Below are 25,811 nucleotides of genomic sequence, written 5' to 3'. Positions count from 1 at the left end.
AGTTTTTATTTATATTTTTGTCCTATTTGAATTTTTTATGCATGTGAAGTATTATACTTTCAATTAAAACAATTATATTTAAAATCACAATGGTTGTGAAACTATATATACTAATATATGTAAATATGCATACATTAATCTGTACCCACATTTAACTAAAAAACATACAACCATCTGAGAGCTTATTTTACCCTATATGTCTATAGTGTTCTCTACCAGTAGAGTATGTTAGAGAGACTGGGTGAGGATAATATTCAAGAATAACTACCAGAAAACTCTTCATTGGATTTCAAATATTTGTGTGTCACATATTATATATAATCTCTGTACATGTCTATATTATTTGTAACCCTCCCACTTATGAGACAATAAATAAGTGAGCCTCCATCAAGGTATAGTTTCATAGGCTTCACAAATCAAAAGCCATGATTTTAATCTTCACTTAAATATTAGAATTTGAGAAAAAGGTTTTTGATTTCTCAAGTTTAGGCAACCCCACTTAATTATCCTCTCTAACTTGCCTCCTTCCTAAACCCACTAATACCCCCTGATGTCTGATTTTTTTACCTGAGGCAAATAATTTGGACCATCAGATAATTATAAATATCTCCTAAAGAAAGGGACAGTTAATTAAGAGTCAAGAAGCTGGCTCACTCAAAAAAAAAAAAAAAGTCCTTCTCAAATAAAACAATGCTGATGCTTGCCTACTTGCTGTAATTCAAAAGAAAAAAATAGTTAATATTTGTTGATGTGCTCTATGTGCCAAAGAATATAAACAGTTAATATTTGTTGAAAAGTTACTATGTGCCAAGTACTGTTCTAAGCTCTTTATGCAGATTAACTCCTTCCTAAAACAACTCTACAAGGTACGAACAATTATATACCCATTTTACAGACAGAGAAACTGAGGCATATAGAGCCTAACTGGTGAGCTGAAATTCAAATCTAGAGACCAGTGACTCCAGAGCCTCTTGGGAATATCCTCAGCAATTTTGAAACCCATCCACTTGCAAGATTACTTTGACATACCTGTGGACAGCCCCACTCCTCAGAGTTATTTTTTCCGTGACCATTTGTAGTACATGATCCCACTGATTCAAGGCTTTTCTAGGGATGAGGAGTCGAGAAGCTGGGTTTATAAGGTCTCCATTTGCAATCAAGCTGGAAAAAAAGCAAAGCCAGTGAGCCAAACTGTTTGACACAGTTATGCCTTTAAAACTACAAAATAAATCCCAACCCAAAAGGAAACCACCACATCAATTTTAACTCAAAATGTAAAGGGCTCCAACTTACAAGATAGCGCAGGGTTCCAGAAGTGGTTTTCTAAAGCGAGATGACACATTGATCCTGCTGTGGATGACTGGTTTCACCTTCAAAAGCAAAGAAATACAAATCACCGAGCTTATGAAATACAAAGCACCGAGTGCTTTTTTTTTCCCCTATGAGGAAAAATGACAGGTTTCCAGGGAACCGGCTGAGACCTGTGTTGCCTCTGTTAAAACCTTGTGCTTTTTTCCACTTACATAAACACTCTGGGCTCACCCTCTATCGATGGCATGTTGCCTTAACAGAGCTCTCAGGAAAAATTTCACTTAAGCCCTGGGCATACTGTTCACGATCTGTGCCAACAACAGAAACTGTTGAGCTATTAGGAGAATTTTAAGGCAACTTTTTTAAGCAATTACCTTCTGTAAAACAAAAATAAAATAATCCTATAAAATCTTGAACTCCCAAGTGTCCTCCCCCTCCAGCCACAACATAGTGTTTGGTCATCTCTCCTCACCCGCCTGCTGCCTAGAGTTTCTGGGTCCCCACCAGGCACGTGACCCCATCCTATTTGCTTGAGACTGACTTCATCAACTTTTCTCGACTTCACTTCTTCCTCTATCCACCAGCCAGACTCTGACCACCACCCTCCATTCCCGAGCCCCTTGCATCTGGGTAGGTCTGGTCATCTTTCCGGCTCCTTTTGCTTCCAGGGTCCAGGCTGTTGTACCAAGAACCACATGGCCCCTCGGGCACCTTGGCCTGAGACAAGGCTTTGGCATCGGCCAACCCTGTCCCCCTCCCAAATCAACTACTTCTTACATTTCCCACAGTGAACTGTCCAAATCCCTACCTTTCATCCTAAATCCTAAAACCACACTCCAGGCACACTCACTCTCAGCACATCATTTCCCTCCGCACTTCAAGAAAATAAAGGCCAACAGGCGTGAAGGCTTTCAACCTCCCTTCCCTCCATAACCCACTTCATCTACGTCTTCGCCACTTTTCTCCTTGGCTGCCTGTCTCAGGAGAAGGATCCTTATCCCTTTACAAAGCCAAGCCCCCATCTTGATTTTATCCCCTGCTGCCTCTACTGGTTCCATTAAATAGCTAGGACCCTTCACCCCCATCTGGTGTCTTCAATTTCTCCCTTGACCCTTCGGCCCTTTCTCTCCTCTTCACCATCCCTCTTCCTAACTCCTCCCACACTATCCTCTCCTCAGTCTTCTGCTATCTGGTTTCCGCTGAAAGATATATCCCAACTCTTAAGTTTGGCCTACAAGGACCCCCATGACCAACCACTGCTTCCTCGGTTCCCTCATCTCCCACCAACACTCCTTCCTCCCCAGCCCCTAGTTGTGACTTTAGGTCAAACCAGCCTACCTTCCTCCATTCCCCAAACACACCCTGAATCCTCTTCCATGCCTTTGCTCATCACGCTCCTCTGCCCAAAACGCCCTCCCCCTTCCTCCACCTGCTGAAATTCCATTTGCTAATCAACACCCAGCTCAGTCATCACCAGTCCTTCCCTGTTCACCCTTCTTTACTTTTCTGTCTCAAACTGCTACGGCTACTATAGTATTGATGAACCCACTTCTCTTTTTAGGGCGTTTTTTTTTTTTTTTTTTCCTTCCTGATTTGAAACGGAGCTGATTAATAAAAATAGCAAAGGGAACTGATAAATAAAAATAGCCAACATTTATTTCACTATATTTAATGACAAGCGCTATACTGAGCAATTCACATGCTCATTTAATCATCAGAACTATGCCCTGAATAAGTACTTACTATTTAACCCCGTTTTACAAATGAAGAAACTGGAGCTTAATTAATTAATTTGCCTCAAATCACACATACTAAGGGGTAGGGCTGTCCATACACGTGAACCACTATTTGCTTTGCACGTTGGTAGTTATTTTAGAGATAAATATTAACCCTAAATAATGTATGGGACTCTCTCTTCAATCAAATTATGCCATTTTGAGAAGAACAAGGGGTAGAATTCTTCTTGACTCTCCAGTGCCTAAAACAATATTTGGCAATGCCTGCTAGTTGAACAATAAATGTTTATTGAAATTTAATTAAAAGAGACTCTAATTTAGAATAAAAAATTTTTAATCTATCTCAATAAATTTTTTTTTGCATTTTAAACCCAGAGATTCTTGGCCCTAAGCTAATATTTGCAGTGATGTTGACTTTAAAAAAAAAAAAAAAGTTTAACAGATAATGTATGCACCTGACCAAAATTCAAGTGGTAAAATGGGGCATACAGTGAAAAGGAAGAATCTTTCCCATTCCTGTCCCCCAACCACAAAGTTGCATCCAGAATTAGCAATATTCATTCAAAGGCAGCCTATACCTACATATATACGTTGTCTTATGTGGACATTTTATACATGTAATTTTTAAACATAGGGATAACCTGCTGTACCCATTCTTCTGCACCTTGCTTTTTTCATTTAACAATTACCATGGCACTTGTTCCATACCGGTATTTACAGTAAGGGTTGCTTCATTCTTTGTAATAGCTGTGTATATTCCACACCGTGGATATGCCATAATTTATTTAACCTGTCCCTCAATGACAATCCTGTTGGTTGTTTCTCAATTTTGCTGTTGCAAATAATGCCATGATAGACTTCCTCATAAATATTTATTTGCATAAATATGTAAGCATTTCTGTAGAATAAATTATTAGAATTGAGAATTTGCTGAAATAAAGAAGAGGCAGTTTTTTTCAGTTTAATGGAATGTATTGCAAGCTTACTCTTGACTGATCCCAAGGGTCCCTTGATTTATTTAGTTCATACTACAGCAGAAGAAAATAGATGCGATTTCCAAGGAATAAAGTTTTGTGGCCAGGGTTGTAGTTGACAGCACCTTGGATGACTTCAAATCCCTCTCCCGGCAGATTTGCTTCCTCTTAAGACTTAGCTTGTTTAACTGCAAACGAGTCTTTGCCTGTGTGAAGGACAGGCCTTTCTGATTCTGCGTCTATGCTGACAGTATCTGCTTCGTGAAATCCTCCGCATCTCTTAATACTGACTCCCTGGCCACTGAACTGAAAGCTTCTGCCACATCCTTGGTTCTCTGTTGCCCTTCCCTGCCTTTTTGGTTTTTTTAATAGCACTTACCATCATCTAACATATCGTACATTTCACTTATCTGGTTTTTAATTTATTGTCCTTACCGTTACTTTGTAGTTACCCTCAATATTAACTAGTAACTGTACTGAGCACATACGTCATACCAATTGTTATTTTTTCAGATGTCTTTCCTTCCAAACTTGATTGCTTAATACCCTGTTAGATTGTTGAATTAAAGATGAAGGTGAATACACTAGATAAACAAATAACTTGGACACTCCTGTTGAGCTGCCTGCTATATGCTATTTTTATGTAGCGCATACATGTCTATAGTTATTATATACAGAAATTCACAAATGGATGGTTTTTTGAAATAATTATATAACTTTATTCTGAGTCTGTAAGTTGTTGCTTGAATTCAATTAAACCATCTGTCTTGAATAAGTTGTTTTCCTCATTCAGTATGACAAAAATACTCTCCAAATGTTCATGATTAACCAGCTGAATTGAAGATTAATCCTAAATATATATTTCTTTGAGTCATTTTAGTTAAAATAACTAAATCAGTCTGTTTCCAGATATACTAATAAAAGAATTTGAAAAAATAATCCAAGTAATATGTTTGAATTGAAAAAAAACATGTAAGACCATTGTATAAAACAATTAGGACTTTTGAGGGGAAAAAGTACCATTTTTCATTAAAAATGCATTTTTCTAATGGGTATTTTAAATAATAACTTAAATCACCAAAGAATTAAGGAAATCAACTACATATAAGGGGAGCTTTCCCAGAGCCCTTATCAGAGATTAAGTGTTGGTCACTTGGTCACTTGGTGCTAATCTAGAGACACTGTGGCTTAGACATGGGAAACATAATAATCAATTAGAATATATTTTTAAAACACATACATTTTCTTATTAGGCTGTACACTTTCCCTTGCCCTTTGAAAATAAACAGGGTTTGAAATATGAGAATAATGTTAAGTATCAGCACACCTGGTTATGGAGGGATGGACCCCAGAGCATTGAGTATGAGGTACTCCACTCTGTACCAGGAACGTCTTGCTGGTGAGAGCATCCTGACCACTGTTAGGTGTAATCTGTGACTATGGAACCAAATCAGCTGAAAAGGCATCAATGCAAAACTCGAACATTCATTGTGGACTCAGCAGAGATCATACTCCTGGTTGGCTTTTGTCAGTTAGTGAGGGAACCACCACCAGGCAAAAGCAAAACATGCTTGTGGCTGACCTCTTACCTTGATTCTGCACTGGGTTCAACGTTGTCTTGGAAAACCCAGCTTATTTGGATATTGAGAAGTAGGTTAGCCTGGTGAATCAGAGAGGAGTCACTCCCTGAGTAGAAATTAGACAGCTGGATGGACAGATAGATAGATTAAATATTTGGCTAACATTTTTCTTGGAAATATTTCAAAGTCAAAGAGGGCAAAAGTGACTTAAGCATGTTCATTCTGCTAGAACGGGATGAGCCGGGTCTTTGAATATAAATCACATGCACCTTTCAATATATCACTCCGCCTCTGGTATCTTATTTAGATTGCGTTTATGTCACAGATGGCTATACCAGAAACAAACAAACAAACAAAACCCAACAACAAACAGGAAAAAAACATTATGTGAATTTGACAAGTCTAAGTATATAATTTAACTCAAGTTCACAAATTCCACGTGACACTTGGACAATATCACGGCTGGGTCAAATTCAAGTTAAAACCTACATGACTTAAAAACATGAATTTTTATTAAAAAAAATAAACTCAATGAAACTAAAATTGTTGTTGTGAAAATACATATTTGGATTAATAAGAACAAGATCTACAAACTGAGGAACTGACTAAAGGTCTGAAATTCTGAACTCCAGGACTGATTGCCAATTCAACACCTCACACCTCATTTTCTTGCTCTGTAAAAATAGGGATAATCCTGCTAAACTAGCCCAAAGGGATGCTCCATGAACTAATTAATGAAGTGGCAATGCCATTCCCTGGGGCTGCTAGGCTGAAAGCTTCAGGTCTACCTGCCTCAAATCTCAGCACTCACCACCTCTTGAAACCCTAGGCCAAGTAAACCAAAGTCGGTCTAAGAACCTGAGGAAATGATGCCTTTCAACGACACCATCATGAAAATCTAATGACCACTGATCTCTTGTAAAAACTCCTGATACATTTTTAAAATTCAATTTTAAATTGCTTTAAAAAAAAAATCACATGGGCTTCCCTGGTGGCACAGTGGTTAAGAATCCACCTGCCAATGCAGGGGATATGGGTTTGAGCCCTGGTCCAGGAAGATCCCACGTGCCACAGAGCAACTAAGCCCATGCGTCACATGCTGAGCCCACGAGCCACAACTACTGAAGCCCGGGCACCTAGAGCCCGTGCTCCACAACAAGAGGAGCCACCGCAACGAGAAACCCGCACACCGCAGCGAAGAGTAGCCCCCTGCTCGCCGCAACTAGAGAAGACCGCGCACAGCAATGAAGACCCAATGCAGCCAAAAATAAATAAACAAAACAAATAAATTCTTTTTAAATCACGTTTTTGTAACTGTCCATATGACAGACTTAGGCATTTAGGAAAAAAACATACTGAAGCTATTTATTTGCAAAATATAGCCCAACCTACACAAAGAGGCTTCAACTCTATTTCCCTTCACTGACTTCAGATGAAGTCCACATGTCCTGGACTTGGGTATTTGAGATCACATCTGAGCTGGCCCCATCTTTTCACACTCTAACCTCATTTCTCACTATTCTATCGCCTACCCTTCGCTCATCTGGATATAATTCTCCTCAGAAATTCCATATCGGGGCTTCCCTGGTGGCGCAGTGGTTGAGAATCCACCTGCCGATGCAGGGGACGCGGGTTCGTGCCCCGGTCCGGGAAGATCCCACATGCCGCGGAGCGGCTGGGCCCGTGAGCCATGGCCGCTGAGCCTGTGCGTCCGGAGCTTGTGCTCCACAACACGAGAGGCCGCAACAGTGAGAGGCCCGCGTACCACAAAAAAAAAAGAAAAAAAAATTCCATATCATTTTGTCTGAATCTCCATACAACATTTTTCATCGGTATAACATATTCCCCTTATGTTATCAATATTTTCATGGACTGCATCTTTCTTTTCTTTTTTTTAGTAACGAGCCTCATCTATAACTCAAAGATCCATTCATGGTGCTTTGGACATAGAATTCACTCAGTAAATACTTTTTTTTAATTGAAGTATAGTTAATTTACAATGCTGTTAGTTTCAAGTGTACAGCAAAGTGATTCATAGATAGATAGATAGATAGATAGATACTTTTTCAGATTCCTTTCCATTACAGGTTATTATAAAATATTGAGTATAGCTCCTTGTGCTATACAGTAGGTCCTTGTTGTTTATCTATTTGATATATAGTAGTGTGTGTATGTTAATCCCAAACTCCTAATTTGTTTACCCTCCTCTCCTCTATGGTAACCATAAGTTTGTTTTCTATGTCTGTGAGTCTGTTTCTCTTTTGTAAATATGTTCATTTGTATCATTTTTTTTAGATTTCACATATAAGTGATATCATATGATATTCATCTTTCTCTGTCTGACTTAATATGATAACCACTTAATATGATAATCTCTAGGTCCATCCATGTTGCTGCAAATGGCATTATTTCATTCTTTTTTATGGCTGAGTAATATTCCTCTCTGTGTGTGTGTGTGTGTGTGTGTGTGTGTGTGTGTGTGACCTTCAGTAAATACTTTAATTAAACAAAATTGGGACCAATTTTTCTGAGCACATACCATGCCCAGAATTGTATCAAACACTTTCCACATGTTACCTTGACTTTTTGTAATATCTTTATGTTAGTTATTTTCAAATAAGTTTACAATTGTAAAACACAACAGAATTTATAAAATGCTTTCACACTTATAGTGATGTTTATTCCTCAAAATAATATTATAAGGTTAGTATTATTCCAGTTGTATAGAGAGGAAAAGATGAGCCTCTCCACCCCTCAAGGTCACACAGTAAGCAAAGAAGCAGTCATATGAGTCCACTTCTGATTCCCAGTGCAGGGTTCATTCCTACTGCTAATGTTGTTCAAGACAGAAATTGGCCACTAGCAGAAATAGTAGACACATATTTGTACCCATTTAAGTAAGCACTTTCTTGAATTATATACAACTGAATATCTGTAAACATTTTTATATATTGGCATATCTAGACCACTCTTATTCAATGGTTCCAGTATCTTCTCAAGACCACCCAAGTTTCTCTCCCCTTCACTGCTACCTGCCAACTATTCTTTACATGATCATATCAGTATAATTTATGGAACTCCAATGGAATGAAAATTGAAATCTGTTAACCCTCTGAAATTTTAGAAATTCCAGAAAGGCATGGTGGCAAAATCAGCCCAGACACTGAAATATTTTCATCAGCATTGTTATATAGTAATAAAAAATTCCAACCACTCTAACTTCAGCGACAACCTAGTTATAAGAGATGTGTCTAATTATAATGAACCAGCTGTTTAGAACATTCCCAGAAGGGTCCAAGTAGTTTCTATGAGCTGATGCAACCACTTATCTCTACCTGGGTCCTCTACAGGTCCCTGTGTTGTTGTACCCAGTCCAGGGGCTGATACCCAAAGGAAGGGGTAGGATTCATCTATCAGGTGTGAATTATCATCTCTTATTCAGAGGGTAATTTTTCTGACAATAATGGATATCTTAGCATCAGTTTGCATATTTGGCTTTTGAACTGTTCTCTAAATGAACGTCTCCCCCTTCATTGAAGCAGGAAAACAAGTCAAAACAAATTCACAAAATGACATGGTTATTCAAAACAGCAAGGTAAAAGATTTCTTTTTAGCTTAAAAGTGACCCAAAAGTTACATGTCATCCTACATTTGTCTAAACCCACCACAAGTGAACCCTAATGTAAACTATGGACTGTGGGTGTGTCAGTGTAGGTTCATTAACTGTAACAAAGTTACCACTCTTGTGAGACTATGCATGTCTGGGGGCAAGGGCTATATGGGAGATCTCTGTACCTTCCCCTCAATTTTGCTGTGAACCTAAAACGGCTTTAAAGCATAATGTCTAAAAAAAAATTTTTAACTTTTATAAAAGTGACCCAAAAGATAATATACCCATCATTAGTAATACCTTCCTTGAAAAATTCTTAAGTGTAAGCATATATTTAAATGTGTCCATACTGCTAAATCTTTTTGTCTTAAAAAACAAAATGCCCACTAATTTTCATCAAATTTTGAACCATCAAATCAATTTCCCAGCATACCACAAAGTTTTAAACTATTGGCTTTCTGGTTTAATTTTCTCTCTCTTGCACTTTGTGGAATATTTTAAAAGATCAGATAATCCCAAGCATTCTGAATATATAATGTTAAACCTCCCATTTATTAACTTTATTCTAAAATAATTATTTGCAATGGACACTCTATCTTAGAGCAAAACTAAACAGGACTTGAGTCATTTTTAAGGCATTCATAAGTCTGCATGGGTTTCCCTAATGCTATGCTGAAGAGAATAACATGACCCTCATAAAGTTAAAAAATAACCAATTAACCCAAGAGAACTCTTAGGAGTAATTACAGAAACCACTACTAACAAAGCATTGAAAAGAAAAAATTTTTTTGGATTGTTTGTCTTCTCTTTAATATTCTTCTGCACTTACTACAACTCGCTTTCTATTTCACCATTGTCATTTTTGTTTGGTTTGTCTTCCCCAACGGGATTCTGGTTACCCAACCAATCTAGGCAGTGGAATGTAAAATTTCCACTAAGAATGCAGAGCAGCTGGAAGTGTGTACATAACGATGCAAGATGAAAGGTTAGCAATGCCGAGCATGCGGGGGGGGGGGGGCGCGGGGCAGAGAACAGCCTCCACCTGCATTTAATTAAGTCATTTAGTCCCCAGGATTCCCACTGAAGAATGTGCCAACTGCAGGGGCTCTAAATGCTGTCTTTCATAAATACTAAGAAAGCTATATTAACATGTCAACGGATGGCAAGAGAAAGTACACTAACACACTCTGCGACTATTAGTGGTTCATCCACAACGCACTCAGTGCTCTGTGTGGAGGATTCAGAACTGTGCCCGAAGGGCAGAGAGGGCCTCCATTCTCAGTGACTGAGCTTCCGCATAGGGTGGGATGCAGGAGTGAGAGAACCATGTGATTAGAAGGTTGGAACTTTCCGTCTCACTTCCCAGACCAATAGGAAGGGAAAAGGAACTGTAGGTTGAATCAATCACCAATGGCCAATGATATAACCAACCATGGCTATGTAATAAAAAAAAAAAAAAAGCCAAAGGACAGGGCTCTGAGAGCTTCTGGATTGGTGAACACATGGAGATTCCGGGAGAGTGGGCAGCTCAGAGGCATGGAAGCTCGGTGCCCTTCTCTAGGCATCTCGCCCTAGGCATCTCGCCCATCTGGTTACCCTTTTATAACAAACCAGTAATCTAGTAGGTAAAATGTTTCTCTGAGTTCTGAAAGCCACTCTAGCAAACAAAAATAGGGGGTCACTGGAACCTCTGATCTATAGCTGGCTCTTGAGAAGCACAGGTAACAACCTGGACTTGAGATTAGCAAGTGGGGGCAGGGGAACAGTCTACCTATCAGATGGTGTCAGAATTGAGTTGAATTGTAGGACACCCATCTGGTGTCAGAGAACTGCTTGGTGTGTGTGTGTCGGGGGCGGGGGGGGGCGGAACCACACATTGTAACTGGAATCAGATCGTTAGGAATATTTTTTGTAATTATAAAATATTAGAAACCATCTAAATGCCCACACATAGGAGAATGGTTGAGAAAAGCATGGTACATCCATACAATGAAGAGCTCTGAAGTTGCAATTAAGAATGAGAATGACCTGTATGTAGATTCCCAGGATATATTGTTAAGTGAAAAACAGCAAGGTGCCAAAGGATATCTATAGCGTAGGTCCTTCATATAGAAAAGAAAGGAATATAGTGATAGAGATAGAGACAGAGGTAGAGATACATATCTGCTCATTTGTGGAAAAGGATAGGATAAAGACAGGATAAATAAACCAGAAACTAAGGAGAATGGTTTCTTATGGGGAATGGACAAGAACCAGGTATAAAGAATGCAGGACTAGGAACTAAGCAGTAGGAATGGGAGTGGGGCAGAGGGTGAGAGACACTTCTCTCAGTGTATCTTTTTGTATAGCTTATGACTTTCAGGACAGGGCAAATAATTAAAATCAACCACAGTGCTGTGTACCCAAAATAGAACATAAACAGTAACAAATGAACCTAACTGTATTATAATAAATAACACAACCACACTAAAAGTTAAAAGAGGGCAGTCATCAGTTAGATCCCTTAAACTATAACTTTCTTAATAAATAATACCCTGTAACCTGCCTTCACTAACCAAGCTTTCTATAATTGTTCCTGCAAAGTGCATACCTTCCAAGTTTCGCGTAGCTTAGACATACATCACAAGACTTCTTTGACCTCCCCCTATAGATAATACCTCTGACATATAATAACTGTTGCTTAAAATGTTTTTCAGGAACATGGAGCTAGTCTTGCCCAGCTCAAACCTGTCAAGACCACCAACCATTCAATGGGGCCTGTACAAGTGTCCGATGGATGACCTTTTGACATCAGAGGGCCAAAAACTCCACCCTCAGATCATGTTAACACTGCCATTTTCTGAACATACATCCCATGAAAAAGTATGTTCAGCCTCCGCAGAACACCAATTATTTCACCTTTTTCTTTCCTCCAATCATCTTTCCTCACACCTCAGACCACCCTGCTCCCTTATCCCATCAATATCCCAAGCCCCTTGCCTTCAGGGAAGTGGATTTGAGATTTGTTCTTGGATCTCCCCCCTTGGCTGCCTTGTGAGTAAAACTTTTCTCTGCTGCAGACCTCAGTGTCTCAGTGTTTGGCTTGCTGTGCATCGGGCAAACGAACCTGGTTCCATAACAAAAGGGATGAGGAAGAAAAAAACTAACCTAAGTAATAACTTGGGACAATAGTGTCCTTACTGTATACTGGAAAGCTAAAGACAAAAAGAACTACACAAATACTGACTCTAGTCAATTAAATGTTTCTCTTAGGAGTATGAGTTAGCAATTTTAAAACTATTTTGTAGGTACATTAAAACTGAACAAATACATGAATATATTGTGGATAATGAGAGTGGGGTTTCCCAGTTTAGAGAAGTAAGGTTCATATAAGGAATGGAAAATGACAGAATGAACCCTGTGCTGCTGGTGTGGAATTGGAGGTATCAGTATGCACTTAGTTTTTTAAATATATATCTGCATATATACACAGATGGATAGATATAGAAATAAATGTCGATGTGTGTACTTGCATATATACATATATTTTCTAGCTCTGTCTATTGAGAGGCCCTAAAAGCCATGACATCTCAGTAGCAAGGAGCACCCCTGATGTCCAGATATTGGTTTCTAAATACCACTCTCCACTAAAATGAACTAGGTTTCTTTGGAGAAGCAGTTGATTCTAAGGGCCAGAGAAGGAAAAATACAAAATGAGCCTGGAACATCTTGTGGTGCAAGAAAGTAATGAAGTGCTCAAAAAAATGTTAGAACCATGTCAAAAAGACACAGAAGCCATCTGGAAAGAGTCCCCAATGGGCAAAGCAGGAATAATTTAAGTAACAAATTGAATAATGATGGTACTGGATTTTAACCCAGAGAATAAAATAAATATCCATGAGTCCATACTGATATAAAGAAATAACTGAATGAATGAATGAACAAATAAATAAATGTGAGAGAAAGGACAACTCTCCCATACAGTAGAATTCCAACTAATAAATGTAGAAAGCACAATGGAAACAGGAAACTTATCATTAGGTAAACACCACTGTAATAACTGTTGCAGCCAAGAACCATCCATGGATAATAAAATTTGTGAGTGATATCCTGAATGAGGAAAAAAAGTATATTTGCATAGGTTCAAAGTATCTCCCCTCAGGATACTTGTTAATTACAAAGGAAACACAGTAACTTTACAGTGGAGACGCTGTTAGATTCCACCTTAACCAAGAGATCGAAGCTAGTATCACCAGTAAGAAGACATATCAGCATTATTTACTCCAAGGACAAATACAGATTGAAAGAGGATTAATTCTCCCTGATGAAATCAAGAGATTTCCCTTCCCAACTTTTTCTCAAGAGCATTTACTTTAGAAAACTTGCAACTGTGAGCACCTTCTCCTATCTTTGAAAGGTATGTATAACCTCTCTGAAGATTAAGATAGGCCTTCGTCAACTTTATCACCTGGTAATGTCTTTCTCAAAGACCTAGGATGTAAACATCAAGGGAGATAGCACCCCTATTTCCCACTTTCTGTTGGAGGACAGAAGCCTAATTTCAATGGACACCTTGCTCCAAGTGGCAAAACTGCCTCCTTTCATAAAGATATGAATACTATAGTTTGTTTTTCTTCTGGATAAAGCCAACTAGCTAACACAGATGGTCACCCCAATTACCAGGTGAACTGATGATGAACTGTGTGTGACCAATGGTCCTCTCAAGTCCTCACACTTCAGGGCTAGTTACTGTTTATCTTGAAAACATGTATGTATGTTGTGGGTGGCACCTGCTTGACTATATAAAAGAGTAAAATTTCTTTCTGTCGCTGCAATTTCTTAGTTGATTGCCTGTGATTCACATCATATTTTGATTTAATGCATATTCAGTAATAAAAGTGCTTTCTTTCTCTACTACCTTTGAGGAGAGGATTTCGGGATTGAGAGGTTCTGTTTTAAATTTCTGGATTGAGGGATTTTGTTTTTAATTATATTTCCCCAACAGTACCTTCTGACATGACGCATTGAGCAGGGCACAAGATCATCTCCTGGTATTCTTGCCAAAAAATAAATAACCTCAAACCCAAGCACAAGAAAACATCAGGTAAACCCAAACTAAAGGACATCCTGCAAAATAACTGACCTTCAGAGTTGTGAAGGTCATGAGAAACTGAGGAGCAGTAACAGGTTAGTGGGGACGAAGGTAACCTGATAAACTAAATGCAGTGTGGGGCTCTGCACTGAATACGGGACCTGAAAAAAAGACATGAGCGTGAACACTGGCAAAATTTGTATAACATCTATAAATTGAGTCATTGTGTCAGTGTTGATTTCCGGCTTTCAGTAATGATACTAATGTTATGTAAGATGTTAAAAGAAGCTGGGCGAAGTAAGGTGTACATAAATTCTCTGTACTCTTTTTCTGGTCTAAAATTATTTCAAAATAAAAAGCTAAACATGGGCTTCCCTGGTGGTGCAGTGGTTGGGAGTCCGCCTGCCGATGCCGGGGACACGGGCTCGTGCCCCGGTCCGGGAAGATCCCACGTGCCGCGGAGCGGCTGGGTCCGTGAGCCATGGCCGCTGAGCCTGCGCGTCCGGAGCCTGTACTCCGCAACGGGAGAGGCCACAACAGTGAGAGGCCCGCGTACCGCAAAAAAAAATAATAATAATAATATTAGCTAAACAAATAGAATCTTTAACACCCCTAACCATAACTAAAGATCTGATACATAGGAGGCCTCCTTTGCTCTGTCTTCACCTCCCTCACCCTATCGTCTCTCAATAATCATACACAACTCTGCACTAAAAATGTAAAAAAAACAAAAAACAAAAAAAACTTCCTGAGATAACCGACAATCGTTTCCACTTGTAACTAGAATAAACTTAGGCACTTCTGTCATGTGATTACATTTGGGTTTTGGTGTAGTTTCAAAGAAACTTGACCTTCTATTACTTTGTTAAGGCAAGAGACAACTTGGAAAGAACAAAAAAATAGTCATCCTAAATTCGACACTAAATTAATAATTTCTTGCACCGCTAAAACAGAGAAGAAAGCACCGTTATCTCCCAAAGATCAGTCATGAGTTTTGTCACAAATACACACAAAGTGGTGGGGGAGATTTTTTTCACATACCAGGCCTACTAGCTCAGAACAATAAGAAACAATGATTTGTTGTTAACCAGTGAACCTAGCCTAATTGGGAAAATATCTGCAATCCCTTAGGGGAGAACTAGGTCAAAAGAACCTCACCTCCACATCAAAATTGCACCATCCAGGAGGTCAAAGCACATGATGTAGATAAAAAAGAATGTTCAAGGTTCAGTGAGGTTTTATTTCTCAGAAAGCAACAGTTCAAGACTATCTATAGCCCAGTGACCCTCCCTTCTGTAAGTAGCTCTCCCTCCGGTGAGATTATCTCCAGCCCTTCCCACCCCACACCCCCAAGCCCCGCAAACAAATACCTTCACCTGAGAACCAAAGACGAATGACAGCACAACTCTTTTAAGTAAAACACACAAAGAAGTAAAATCTGTATTTGGTCCAGACCCTGCATTAGGACCTTCAAAAAACCCAACAGTTTATAATTACTTTGTGTCTCGCTTGTAAATCATTGTTAGCAAGAAAATCAAAGTCTATTCCCTCTTTGTTCCATCTTTTTCATACTTCATTTCCTTCTCTATCTGGATTGCTTGGATGAGGGTCACCCATTCAAGAGCAATGGCATTTGGGTCATTTTGGTATCTAAACTATTTGGGCTGCAACACAAGAGATAGAAGAAAGGGCTTCACATCAAGGCAATTAAGTAAGGCCAAGTTCATTCTATTCCCAATCTGACTATTGCAGGGAAAGCCTTGGAATCAGGAGGTCCTTGAAGTGAACTGAATTGGAATAATCCAAAACCAAAATCTTCAGAGAACCCACATGGTTCAAACTCAAACACTCCATTTAGAGTAAGGGAACAAGACATCCACTTCCTCATATACTGCCTCTTTCCTTCTCAGGTAAAGGCACGCACTCACAGACCACCATCTTTAATTATTCCATGAACAGTTTTTGCATTACTGTAAATAAGAAACCATAAAGTCCTCCTGGTGGTTGGAAAAGCAGCATGGAATGTAGGTTCTTATGCCCTATGGGGGCATAAGAAAGTACTGAAAGTACTGAAAGTACTGAAAGTTTCAGTACTGAAAGTACTGAAGCCTCAAACTATCCACCTTGGAAGAATAACTTAGACCTTGGCTCCCACCTGCAAAGACAGAGGGGGTTTTGTCCTCTACCCTGAGAGACTAGATGTCCCTCACATCCTGAAGACATCACAGAGGAGTCCTGGTATCACAAAGAATGAATCAAAGATTTCAGTTACATTAGCACTCCTAGTCCAGAAATTTTAAACAAATGTGTTCCACAAAATTTTCCATCATTCCAAGTAACATTTAGCAGATAGAGTGGATTTTTATTATTTTTTAAAATAAGTTACTAGAGAAAATTCAAAACATTTTTGTCACTATGTCTCTCTCTTAAAGCTTCGTCACCACACTCACATCTCAGCCTACAGCAGGGCTTAGTCCTTAGCATAATATCAAGGCCTGTTTACATAAAACAAATACTATACATGTAAGTGGGAGATGAGTCACATTTACTTTACCACATCTCTGATTTTTAAATAATAAAATTTAAAAGACTGAAAACTGTTTGTCAGTCTCACAACCTCTGTATTCTTAATACCATAATATTTACTTGCTATGACTTCAGGTCTCCCTTCCCCACTGCCATGGTGAATCCCAGGCCATAAACTAGTATAATTTCTCTTTACTACCATCATACATGGGAATGTGGAATTTGAATTGTTGATCAAGTTTCATGCAAAGTTCCAAAGCCAAAAAAGAAGGAAAAAGAAGGAAAGAAAGAAGAGAAAATTTCTGTTCTGTTCAACAACTGAGGTAATGGATGAAGCATATGTACCTGTGTATAATTTGCAATTTTGTTAGTAAGCACACCTACACAAAACTTCCGATTCTCCCTGTTGATAGAGAAGAGATACAGAAAATCAAAGCACTAGCTAATCCAAAAGTCATTTAGAATTAAAATTTACTCAGTCAGCCCTTTTCATTTTGCCAATATATTAATTACCTCCCCTTTTGACTCAAACTAATGTTTAAATGAATCTTTATTCTTAGAACACATCAACCAGCAAAAAGATATCCCCTCATAGCTCCCGGATAGTAGAAAAACCAGTCCAAATTTTAAAATTTACTGTAGATGATCCATAAAATCAAAAATCACACAAAGATTAAGAGCTGTTAAAAGGACTGACACATATCTTAGCTATAAAAAGAACAGATGTAGAAAAAAAAAGTTTAGCTGGGGGAAAAAAACACCATCATTCATATCAATAAAAACCAAGAATGGGGCTTTCCTGGTGGCACAGTGGTTACAAATCTGCCTGCCAATGCAGGGGACACAGGTTCGAGCCCGGGTCAGTGAAGATCCCACATGCCGCGGAGCAACTAAGCCCATGTGCCACAACTGCTAAGCCTGTGCTCTAGAGCCCATGAGCCACAACTGCTGAGCCTGAGCTCTAGAGCCTGAAAGCCACAACTACTGAGACTGTCAGCCACAACTACTGAAGCCCACGTGCCTAGAGCCCGTGCTCCACAACAAGAGAAGCCACTGCAGTGAGAAGCCCGTGAACCACAACAAAGAGTAGCCCCTGCTCGCCACCACTAGAGAAAGCCTGCGCACAGCAACAAAGACCCAACGCAGCCAAAAATAAAATAAATTTATTAAAAATAAACAAGAATGTATGAAGAACTTTCACTTACATTCTTCTTTAACCCATCCTGTATTCTGGTTACAGGATTTGTTGGCCACTGTCTCCTCAGATAGATGGTTCACTCTGTGAGCCCAGGGACTCTGTTTTTTTCATATTTCTAATTCCTCCAGCACAGCCCGGGGCCTGGCACAACAGCAAACTTCTGTGGAGCCCTCCATGAACCAGCCAGTCAGGGTTCCTAGACTATCAGGGCTTACCATTAACGGGACAGTATGTGTTTGTTGAGTTGAGTTGAATTGAATTACAAGGAAACCTAGGTTAGAACAGTTACTATTGTCATCACCAACTCACCGCTGAGGAAACCGAGGCCATAAAGCAACCGAGCCAGGACTTTCCGCTCTAACTCCTGAGATCTCTCTGCTTTACATAACAAGCATTTTGTTTTCATTTCTATTGACACTTTCTCTGTGAACCCTACTTACTTAAAACTAATCTCTTCTAATATCTTCAGTGTCTTTTAGCATGTGATGTGTGTGAACTTCACACATATCATTAGTTTTCATTGCAGCGATCCACTTTTAATCAATCTCTTAACATTATAAACATAATGAAGACATGAGATGTTACAAGAAAACAAAATGAATATTCTTTAAACAACAAAGTTTTATAGTCCAGTGAATGTACTAATATGTCTTTCCCCGTGCATTTATTTGTCTCTGCTTAAGATATATTAGCTTGATTTACACTTTAATGCCCCACATTTGTTACTCTCCAACAGATGGCTAAGACGGCAAGCACAAGGAAATGAGGTCTAAATTAACGTCCTTCCATTTTCAAGGAAAAAAATATAGACTGCTTTCTTAGTATAAATTCCCTGACAATGAACAAGAATAGTTAGCACATCAGAAGATGTCAATAAATAGTATTTGTTTAGGAAGCAAAGAGGAATACTTTCTCCAAGGGCATATGTCTCCTCCACATATACAGAAACTTGACAAGCTCTCCTGCTCAGTCACAGAGTAATTCTAAATCTCCTGCCTATTGGCACTGAGTTGTTGACAACTGAGGATTTTCAAGTGGATTCCCCTGTGTAGACTTACCTTTACAGTTATTAGATCTCAAGGTAATAAAGAGTTTAGATTCCTGTAAAGTTCACTACCAGGGATATTAAACTAGCTGTGCTTTGGACATCTGAATATGCGATGCTTATGAATTCGACTAATTGAGGCCACAACTTGTGTATCTGAATTACCTTCAGGCAGAGGGGTAACTTGTATAGCTAGAATAACCCAAGAGTTGAGAATCACTGCTTTGGGGACTTGATACAGCCAAAGCACACTTCTGTTAAGTGTGAGGCCCATGGCCTACCATACCTCAGAGGTCATTGCTCAAACTATTGGCCAACACAGCTACGAAATTTTATGCCTCTGTGTCCTTGCTCATGGCCTGCTTACCTCACCCTCAATATGTCTACTGAACTACTGGTTTTTCAAGACCCAGCTCCTCTCTGAAGTGTCCTTTCTCTGACCCCACTTGCCATGCAATATTAATTGCACTCCCCTTGGTACGTCCATCCACATCAGGCTTACACACTGCGTGCATTTGTCACACTTTACTGCTGTTATCTGCGTGCACATCTATCATTCCCATGAGACAACAAGCTCTTCCCTGGAAAACAGGGGTCACGTTTTCTCATTTTTCACCCCAATCATCTGGTTCAGAGTCTGACACATGGTAGATATTCACTTAATATTTCTTTTTTTTAATATAAATTTATTTTTTTAATGTATTTATTTTTGGCTGCGTTGGGTCTTCATTGCTGCGCACAGGCTTTCTCTAGTTGCTGTGAGCAGGGGCTACTCTTTGCTGCAGTGCGCGGGCTACTCTTTGCTGCAGTGCGCGGGCTTCTCATTGCGGTGGCTTCTCTTGCTGTGGAGCACGGGCTCTAGGTGTGCAGGCTGCAGTAGTTGTGGCTCGCAGGCTCTAGAGCGCAGGCTCAGTAGTTGTGGCGCACGGGCTTAGTTGCTCTGCGGCATGTGGGATCTTCCCAGACCAGGGTTCGAACCCGTGTCCCCTGAATTGGCAGGCTGATTCTTAACCACTGTGCCACCAGGGAAGCACACACTTAATGTTTCTTGATCACTACAACTTCAAGACAGAGATAACTTTTTCCGGTTCCCAATGAGAAAACAGTACTTTAGGTCCCAGGATCAGCGTTGAAACTCGGGCCTATTTAGTTCCAAAATCCATGCTGTTTCCACTAAGCCCTGCCCTCTCTCAGTGATAAACGATGCTAAACTGAAGCATGCAGATAAAAATGGATGGGAACTCACCTACTGACGGAAGCATACAAATTAAAGTTTGGAGATAATTCAGGCTCAGTAAGCTTGGTTACCCAAAATGCATGTAGATGTGTAGTGAGCAGGGGCCATGTACAAAATAATAAATAACACAACTGAAGAAAAGTGTTTACCCACATTCCCATTCCATGTAAGATAGACTTCTTGGAAAGCCTTTACCATGTTTGTTTGTTTCTTTGTCTTCCTGAGCATAAACTGTCATAGTAAGAAGAAAAACAAGTGCAAAGAAATCTTTTATCAACTCAGGTTTGTTGAAAGATTAGTTTGAAAAAATATCACTGCATTTTTGCTTCACTTCAACTCCTCACTTCTACCCTGCAATCCCAACATTATAAAGGTAAGGTAAGGGAGAATGGTGACAGCTTGGAACTAAGGATACAGTGGAGACAGACGAGCAACATTAGCCACGTAATGTCCCAAACAGAATGGGAAATCGGAGAGGGATTCCTTCTATCACCCCAAAATTGGAACCAATCTATTTCTGTGATTAATCTAGGTTTTACAAGAAGAGGCCTAGCGAAATCCAAGCGATGACACAAAATCATTTCCACGTGAAACAATGAGTCTTCCCTGGGCTATCTTCCATTCCACCTGCGTTTATATTTATAGTGTCAAAATGAAGACATGAATGAATAAAATGGTCAGAGGGGTGTTCAAATTTCCACGCTGTGTTCCTTTCCATTTTGTTGTAGTGTTTATATAATGTGAAATACTGAAGGGGAAAAAAAGCACATTTATTTAAGAAAGCAAATCTCTTACACTTGCTTGGATATGGAGGAAAAGACAGCTATTTTAACCTGCAAATGAGAAAGAATGATAGTTCATCCAGTAAGTTTTCAGTGAACACATTACCAGGAACTGTGGAATTTTTCTTTTTTTAAAAATTCTACTAAACGTGCTTCAGAATTACCATACCCCAATTAGCAATAACCATAAACTAGAAGCAAGTTTTGTTTGCAAGGGCTGTCTAGCCCATTCCTGGCTGATCCCTCCCAGTGTTACTTTCATTATGGGCACTCAGAAGAATAACTGTGTTTGGATGGCTTGTTGTTGCAATTAGGTTTCCAGGTTTCCAGTTACCAAACAACCCTGGACTAAATGTAACTTCTAGACATACTGTTCCAGAGATTCTGAAACCTGCCATATGCACTCAAAGATAAATTGCAATCTTCACACCTGTGGGGAGTAGAATAATAAATCAAAGTAAAGGGTCATCCTGTATAAACAGTATTGGTTGGGCAACCTTGCAGTAAAGTCATTCTGTCTAGCTTCAAAAGAGGAGGAATTTAGCCTCCCAAACTATCTGAGAACTTGGCCTTTTAAAATGGACCACCACAAAGAACACTTAGGAATCTTGTAAATTTGCTTTGTGGGGCGTGTAAGGCAGGCTGTCTTCTTGATTCAACATTGGTCCATCTTTTTCTAGATTGCTGGGGGCAGGTAGGATCCCACAACTCAAGAAGGACAGAGAGAACTTGGAGAGGAAAGAGCCACAGCCACTGAGGGGCAGGAAAATAGGATCCCAGAGGAATGATGTTTTTTTGTTTTGTTTTGTTTTTAAACATCTTTATTGGAATATAATTGCTTTACAATGGTGTGTTAGTTTCTGCTTTACAAAACTACAATGAGATATCATCTCACACCGGTCAGAATGGCCATCATCAAAAAATCTAGAAACAATAAATGCTGGAGAGGGTGTGGAGAAAAGGGAACACTCTTGCAGTGCTGGTGGGAATGTAAATTGATACAGTCACTATGGAGAACAGTATGGAGGTTCCTTAAAAAACTACAAATAGAACTACCATACGACCCAGCAATCCCACTACTGGGCATATACGCTGAGAAAACCATAATTCAAAAAGAGTCACGTACCACAATGTTCATTGCAGCACTATTTACAATAGCCAGGTCATGGAAGCAACCTAAGCGTCCATCCACAGATGAATGGAGAAAGAAGATGTGGCACATATATACAACGGAATACTATTCAGCCATAAAAAGAAATGAAACTGAGTTATTTGTAGTGAGGTGGATGGACCTGGAGTCTGTCATACAGAGTGAAGTAAGTCAGAAGGAGAAAAACAAATACCGTATGCTAACATATATATATGGAATCTAAAAAAAAAAAAAAAAATGTCATGAAGAGCCTAGGGGTAGGATGGGAATAAAACACAGACCTACTAGAGCATGGACTTGAGGAATGATGTTTTAAACGGACACTATTCATCTGAATAAGAGGGGGTTAGGCTGTGGTTTAATCGTATTTTTCAACTTTGTGATGAATCTTTCCCTAAGACAGGGGTGCCTGTTTGTGCTCCCAAAACGCTTGAATTGCAATTTTAAAAACTTGAAGGAGTCCCTGGTGGCGCAGTGGTTGAGAGTCTGCCTGCCGATGCAGGCGACACGGGTTCGAGCCCCGGTCCGGGAAGATCCCACATGCCGCGGAGCGGCTGGGCCCGTGAGCCATGGCCACTGAGCCTGCGCGTCTGGAGCCTGTGCTCCGCAACGGGAGAGGCCACAGCAGCGAGACGCCTGCGTACCGCAAAAAAACAAAACAACAACAACAAAAAAACTTGAGTATTTTCATCATTAAAATGAATTAGAATGAAAAGCAGTCGGAGCATTTTCTCTACTCTAAAAACACAATATTGGGGGAGAAAAGGAATACTGAAATAAAAGAAAGGCAAAAATTGAATGCCTTTTCCCTGTCCTTTCCGGCATGATAAGGACACATACTGTTATGCATCAGCTTGCCGTCTTGTACTCCCAGCTCTTCCAGATGTCTCCCTTCTTTCACTCAAACAGCTACTGAAACCTCACCCGTTCTATAAAATCTCTCCTATCTAACCGGAGATGGGCAGAGAATTCTCCCTGGTGACATAGACTTCCCTCAGCTCTCCTTCACTCACAGTCCTATAATATGCCTTGAGCCACTGCTTATACACAATGTTAATAAATCAATCTAAGCCCCCGTTCAATGTTTCTTAAGTTGTCCTATACTTTTGTCAGCACTACCTGTCTTGTATTGCAAGCTCCTAAATGACTGCCACCCTCTCTTTTTTGATAGGCTTCCTGGCTCAGTAGCTTGATGACTTGGAAACATCAAAAGAAAGCAGCAGATTCACCCTCATGCAGTGCAAATAGTTTGATATGAACCGCTTTATCTTGTAATTTTATGTGAAGTCTTTTTAAATTTCTTTAAATAACAAAGAAATCACAAAGTTGACAGGTATTTGCTTCTGAAAAAGAAAATGTACCTCAGATCAATTACAGAAAAAAAACCCTTATGTGGTTTAAAGAACAAACAAAACTGACACATGCTTGTTGGCAGTTACACTTCCACTAAACACATGAGGCCCTTTAATTTTGATTAACTGCTAAATCATATACATCATTTATCCTCTCTGAAAGAAACAGGTATTACTTTTGCCAAATTACTAGTAAATTCTTTACGTCTTCGGGTTAGACAGGAAAGATTCCGTATCATCTTCTACCTGACGTCAAACATTTTTAGCAAAACAGTCTTCAAAACTTCGCAACAGAAAACTCTATTTCCTCTAATGAGAATGGATGATACATTATATATAAAATGGTAATATTTTAAACCCAATCCTTTATTTGACAACAGTCACTAAAATTATCTAAGCATGGTGCAGACTCAGTGACATTCAGATGACAGCTCAGACTGGTATTGTAAGGAGTTACCTCATCACTCATTCACTCACTTCTTAAGCAGCTCTTTCATTTATTAAATTTTGCTAATCATAATTTGTTTTTATCTTACCTATAGCTTTGACTCCCTGGTATTTCAATCCCTCTCCTATGCTAATCATATTAAGCCAAGTCAACCGCAAATACCAATTGCAGAAATGATCTGGAGTATTTTTCACTGAAATTAACATGTTAATAAAAATGTTATCAAGAAATAAAAGTCGAGACTGCCCTGGTGGCGCAGTGGTTAAGAATCCACCTGCCAACACAGGGGACACGGGTTCGATCCCTGGTCCTGGAATATCCCACACGCCACGGAGCAACTAAGCCTGTGCACCACAACTACTGAGCCTGCGCTCTAGAGCCCGCGAGCCACAACTACTGAAGCCCGCATGCCTAGAGCCCGTGCTCCGCAACAAGAGAAGCCACTGCAATGAGAAGCCCGCGCACCACAAGGAAGAGTAGCCCCTTACTCGCCACAACTAGAGAAAGCCCGTGCGCAGCAAGGAAGACCCAACACAGCCAAAAATAAATAAATAAAATAAATAAATTTTTTAAGAAAGAAATAAAAGTCAATTGGTGTGGGGAGGGGAGGTAGTAGCCAACAACGCATGCACTTGATCAAAAATATCTTCACTTAAAAATATCTTCACTTGGGCTTCCCTGGTGGCGCAGTGGTTGAGAATCCGCCTGCCGATGCAGGGGACACGGGTTCGTGCCCCGGTCCGGGAAGATCCCACATGCCGCAGAGCGGCTGGGCCCGTGAGCCATGGCTGCTGAGCCTGTGCGTCCGGAGCCTGTGCTCCGCAACGGGAGAGGCCACAACAGTGAGAGGCCTGCGTACCACAAAAAAAAAAAAAAAAAAAAAAAAAAAAATCTTCACTTAATGAACACACTGGAAAGAGAGAAGCTGGAAGCTGAAGTTTTCTTTTTTAATCATGTTTAATAAGCACAGTAAAGGCTAGAAGCTGAACATGGGAAGAGTTTAAAGAATAGTGAATAAAGTAAGAAGATAAAGAAATGAAAAAAATTAAGAGAGCAACGATGAGGATATCCAAAATGCTAGATATAAGTCACTTAGAAAGAAGAGAAAAAAAAAATTTGGAAAAAATGTAAATGTGACCTAATTTTTAAAAATTAAGCACAAAAGTTATTATATAATTATATTTAGAATTAACTTCTCTCTATTACTTATATCTAAGTATATATATTTGATTACAATAAAAATATTTGATATAGTTAGAAATATCTAAATTCTTTCAAATATTTCATCATAATTACATGAAGTCACTTTTTTAGATTATCTGCATGTGAATGTTCAAATTTATCAGATTAAATTCTACATGTTAATAGAATGTTTCTACTCAGTTCTACTGACAAATTATATTTCAGAAGATCAAACTAAATGGTTCCCACATGTTCTGTTTTCTGTGTTGTCAATACTCTACAGGAAAAATGTCCCAGAACAGAGTGGTGCTTCCTGAGCAACCAGAAAACTAAGGAGAAGTTGTTTATATTGGGATAAATCATATATATACAGTGTAGTTAATTCTATAAGCAATTACATGAAAAATCAGTTTGTTTCAGGATACTCAAAAATAAGAGATAGAAAAAGGAGGAGAGTCTTTGTACTAATTCACGAAGTAATCATCAAAATATTGACATCTGGGCTTCCCTGGTGGCACAGTGGTTGAGAATCCACCTGCTGATGCAGGGGACGTGGGTTCGTGCCCTGGTCCGGGAAGATCCCACATGCCGCAGAGTGGCTGGGCCCAT

The 25,811-nt window shown here is 39.5% G+C and overlaps 1 protein-coding gene across 2 annotated transcripts in view; it reads right to left on the bottom strand.

The window, feature by feature from the left end:
• DCDC2 (doublecortin domain containing 2) overlaps window positions 1–25,811 on the bottom strand; it is a 158,027-nt gene that overhangs the window by 112,648 nt on the left and 19,568 nt on the right. For both annotated transcript variants that reach the window (XM_067006670.1, XM_059077586.2), the window contains 2 exons: window positions 1,294–1,370; window positions 1,030–1,161 (listed from right to left, as the gene is read on the bottom strand). In XM_067006670.1, coding sequence (XP_066862771.1) covers window positions 1,030–1,161; window positions 1,294–1,370 — 209 coding nt within the window. The remainder of the gene's footprint in view (window positions 1–1,029; window positions 1,162–1,293; window positions 1,371–25,811) is intronic.

The sequence above is a fragment of the Kogia breviceps genome, chromosome 10 (genome assembly GCF_026419965.1).
Source record: "Kogia breviceps isolate mKogBre1 chromosome 10, mKogBre1 haplotype 1, whole genome shotgun sequence".
In the NCBI taxonomy this organism is placed as follows: Eukaryota; Metazoa; Chordata; class Mammalia; order Artiodactyla; family Physeteridae; genus Kogia; species Kogia breviceps.
This window is presented reverse-complemented; position numbering and strand designations above follow the sequence as displayed.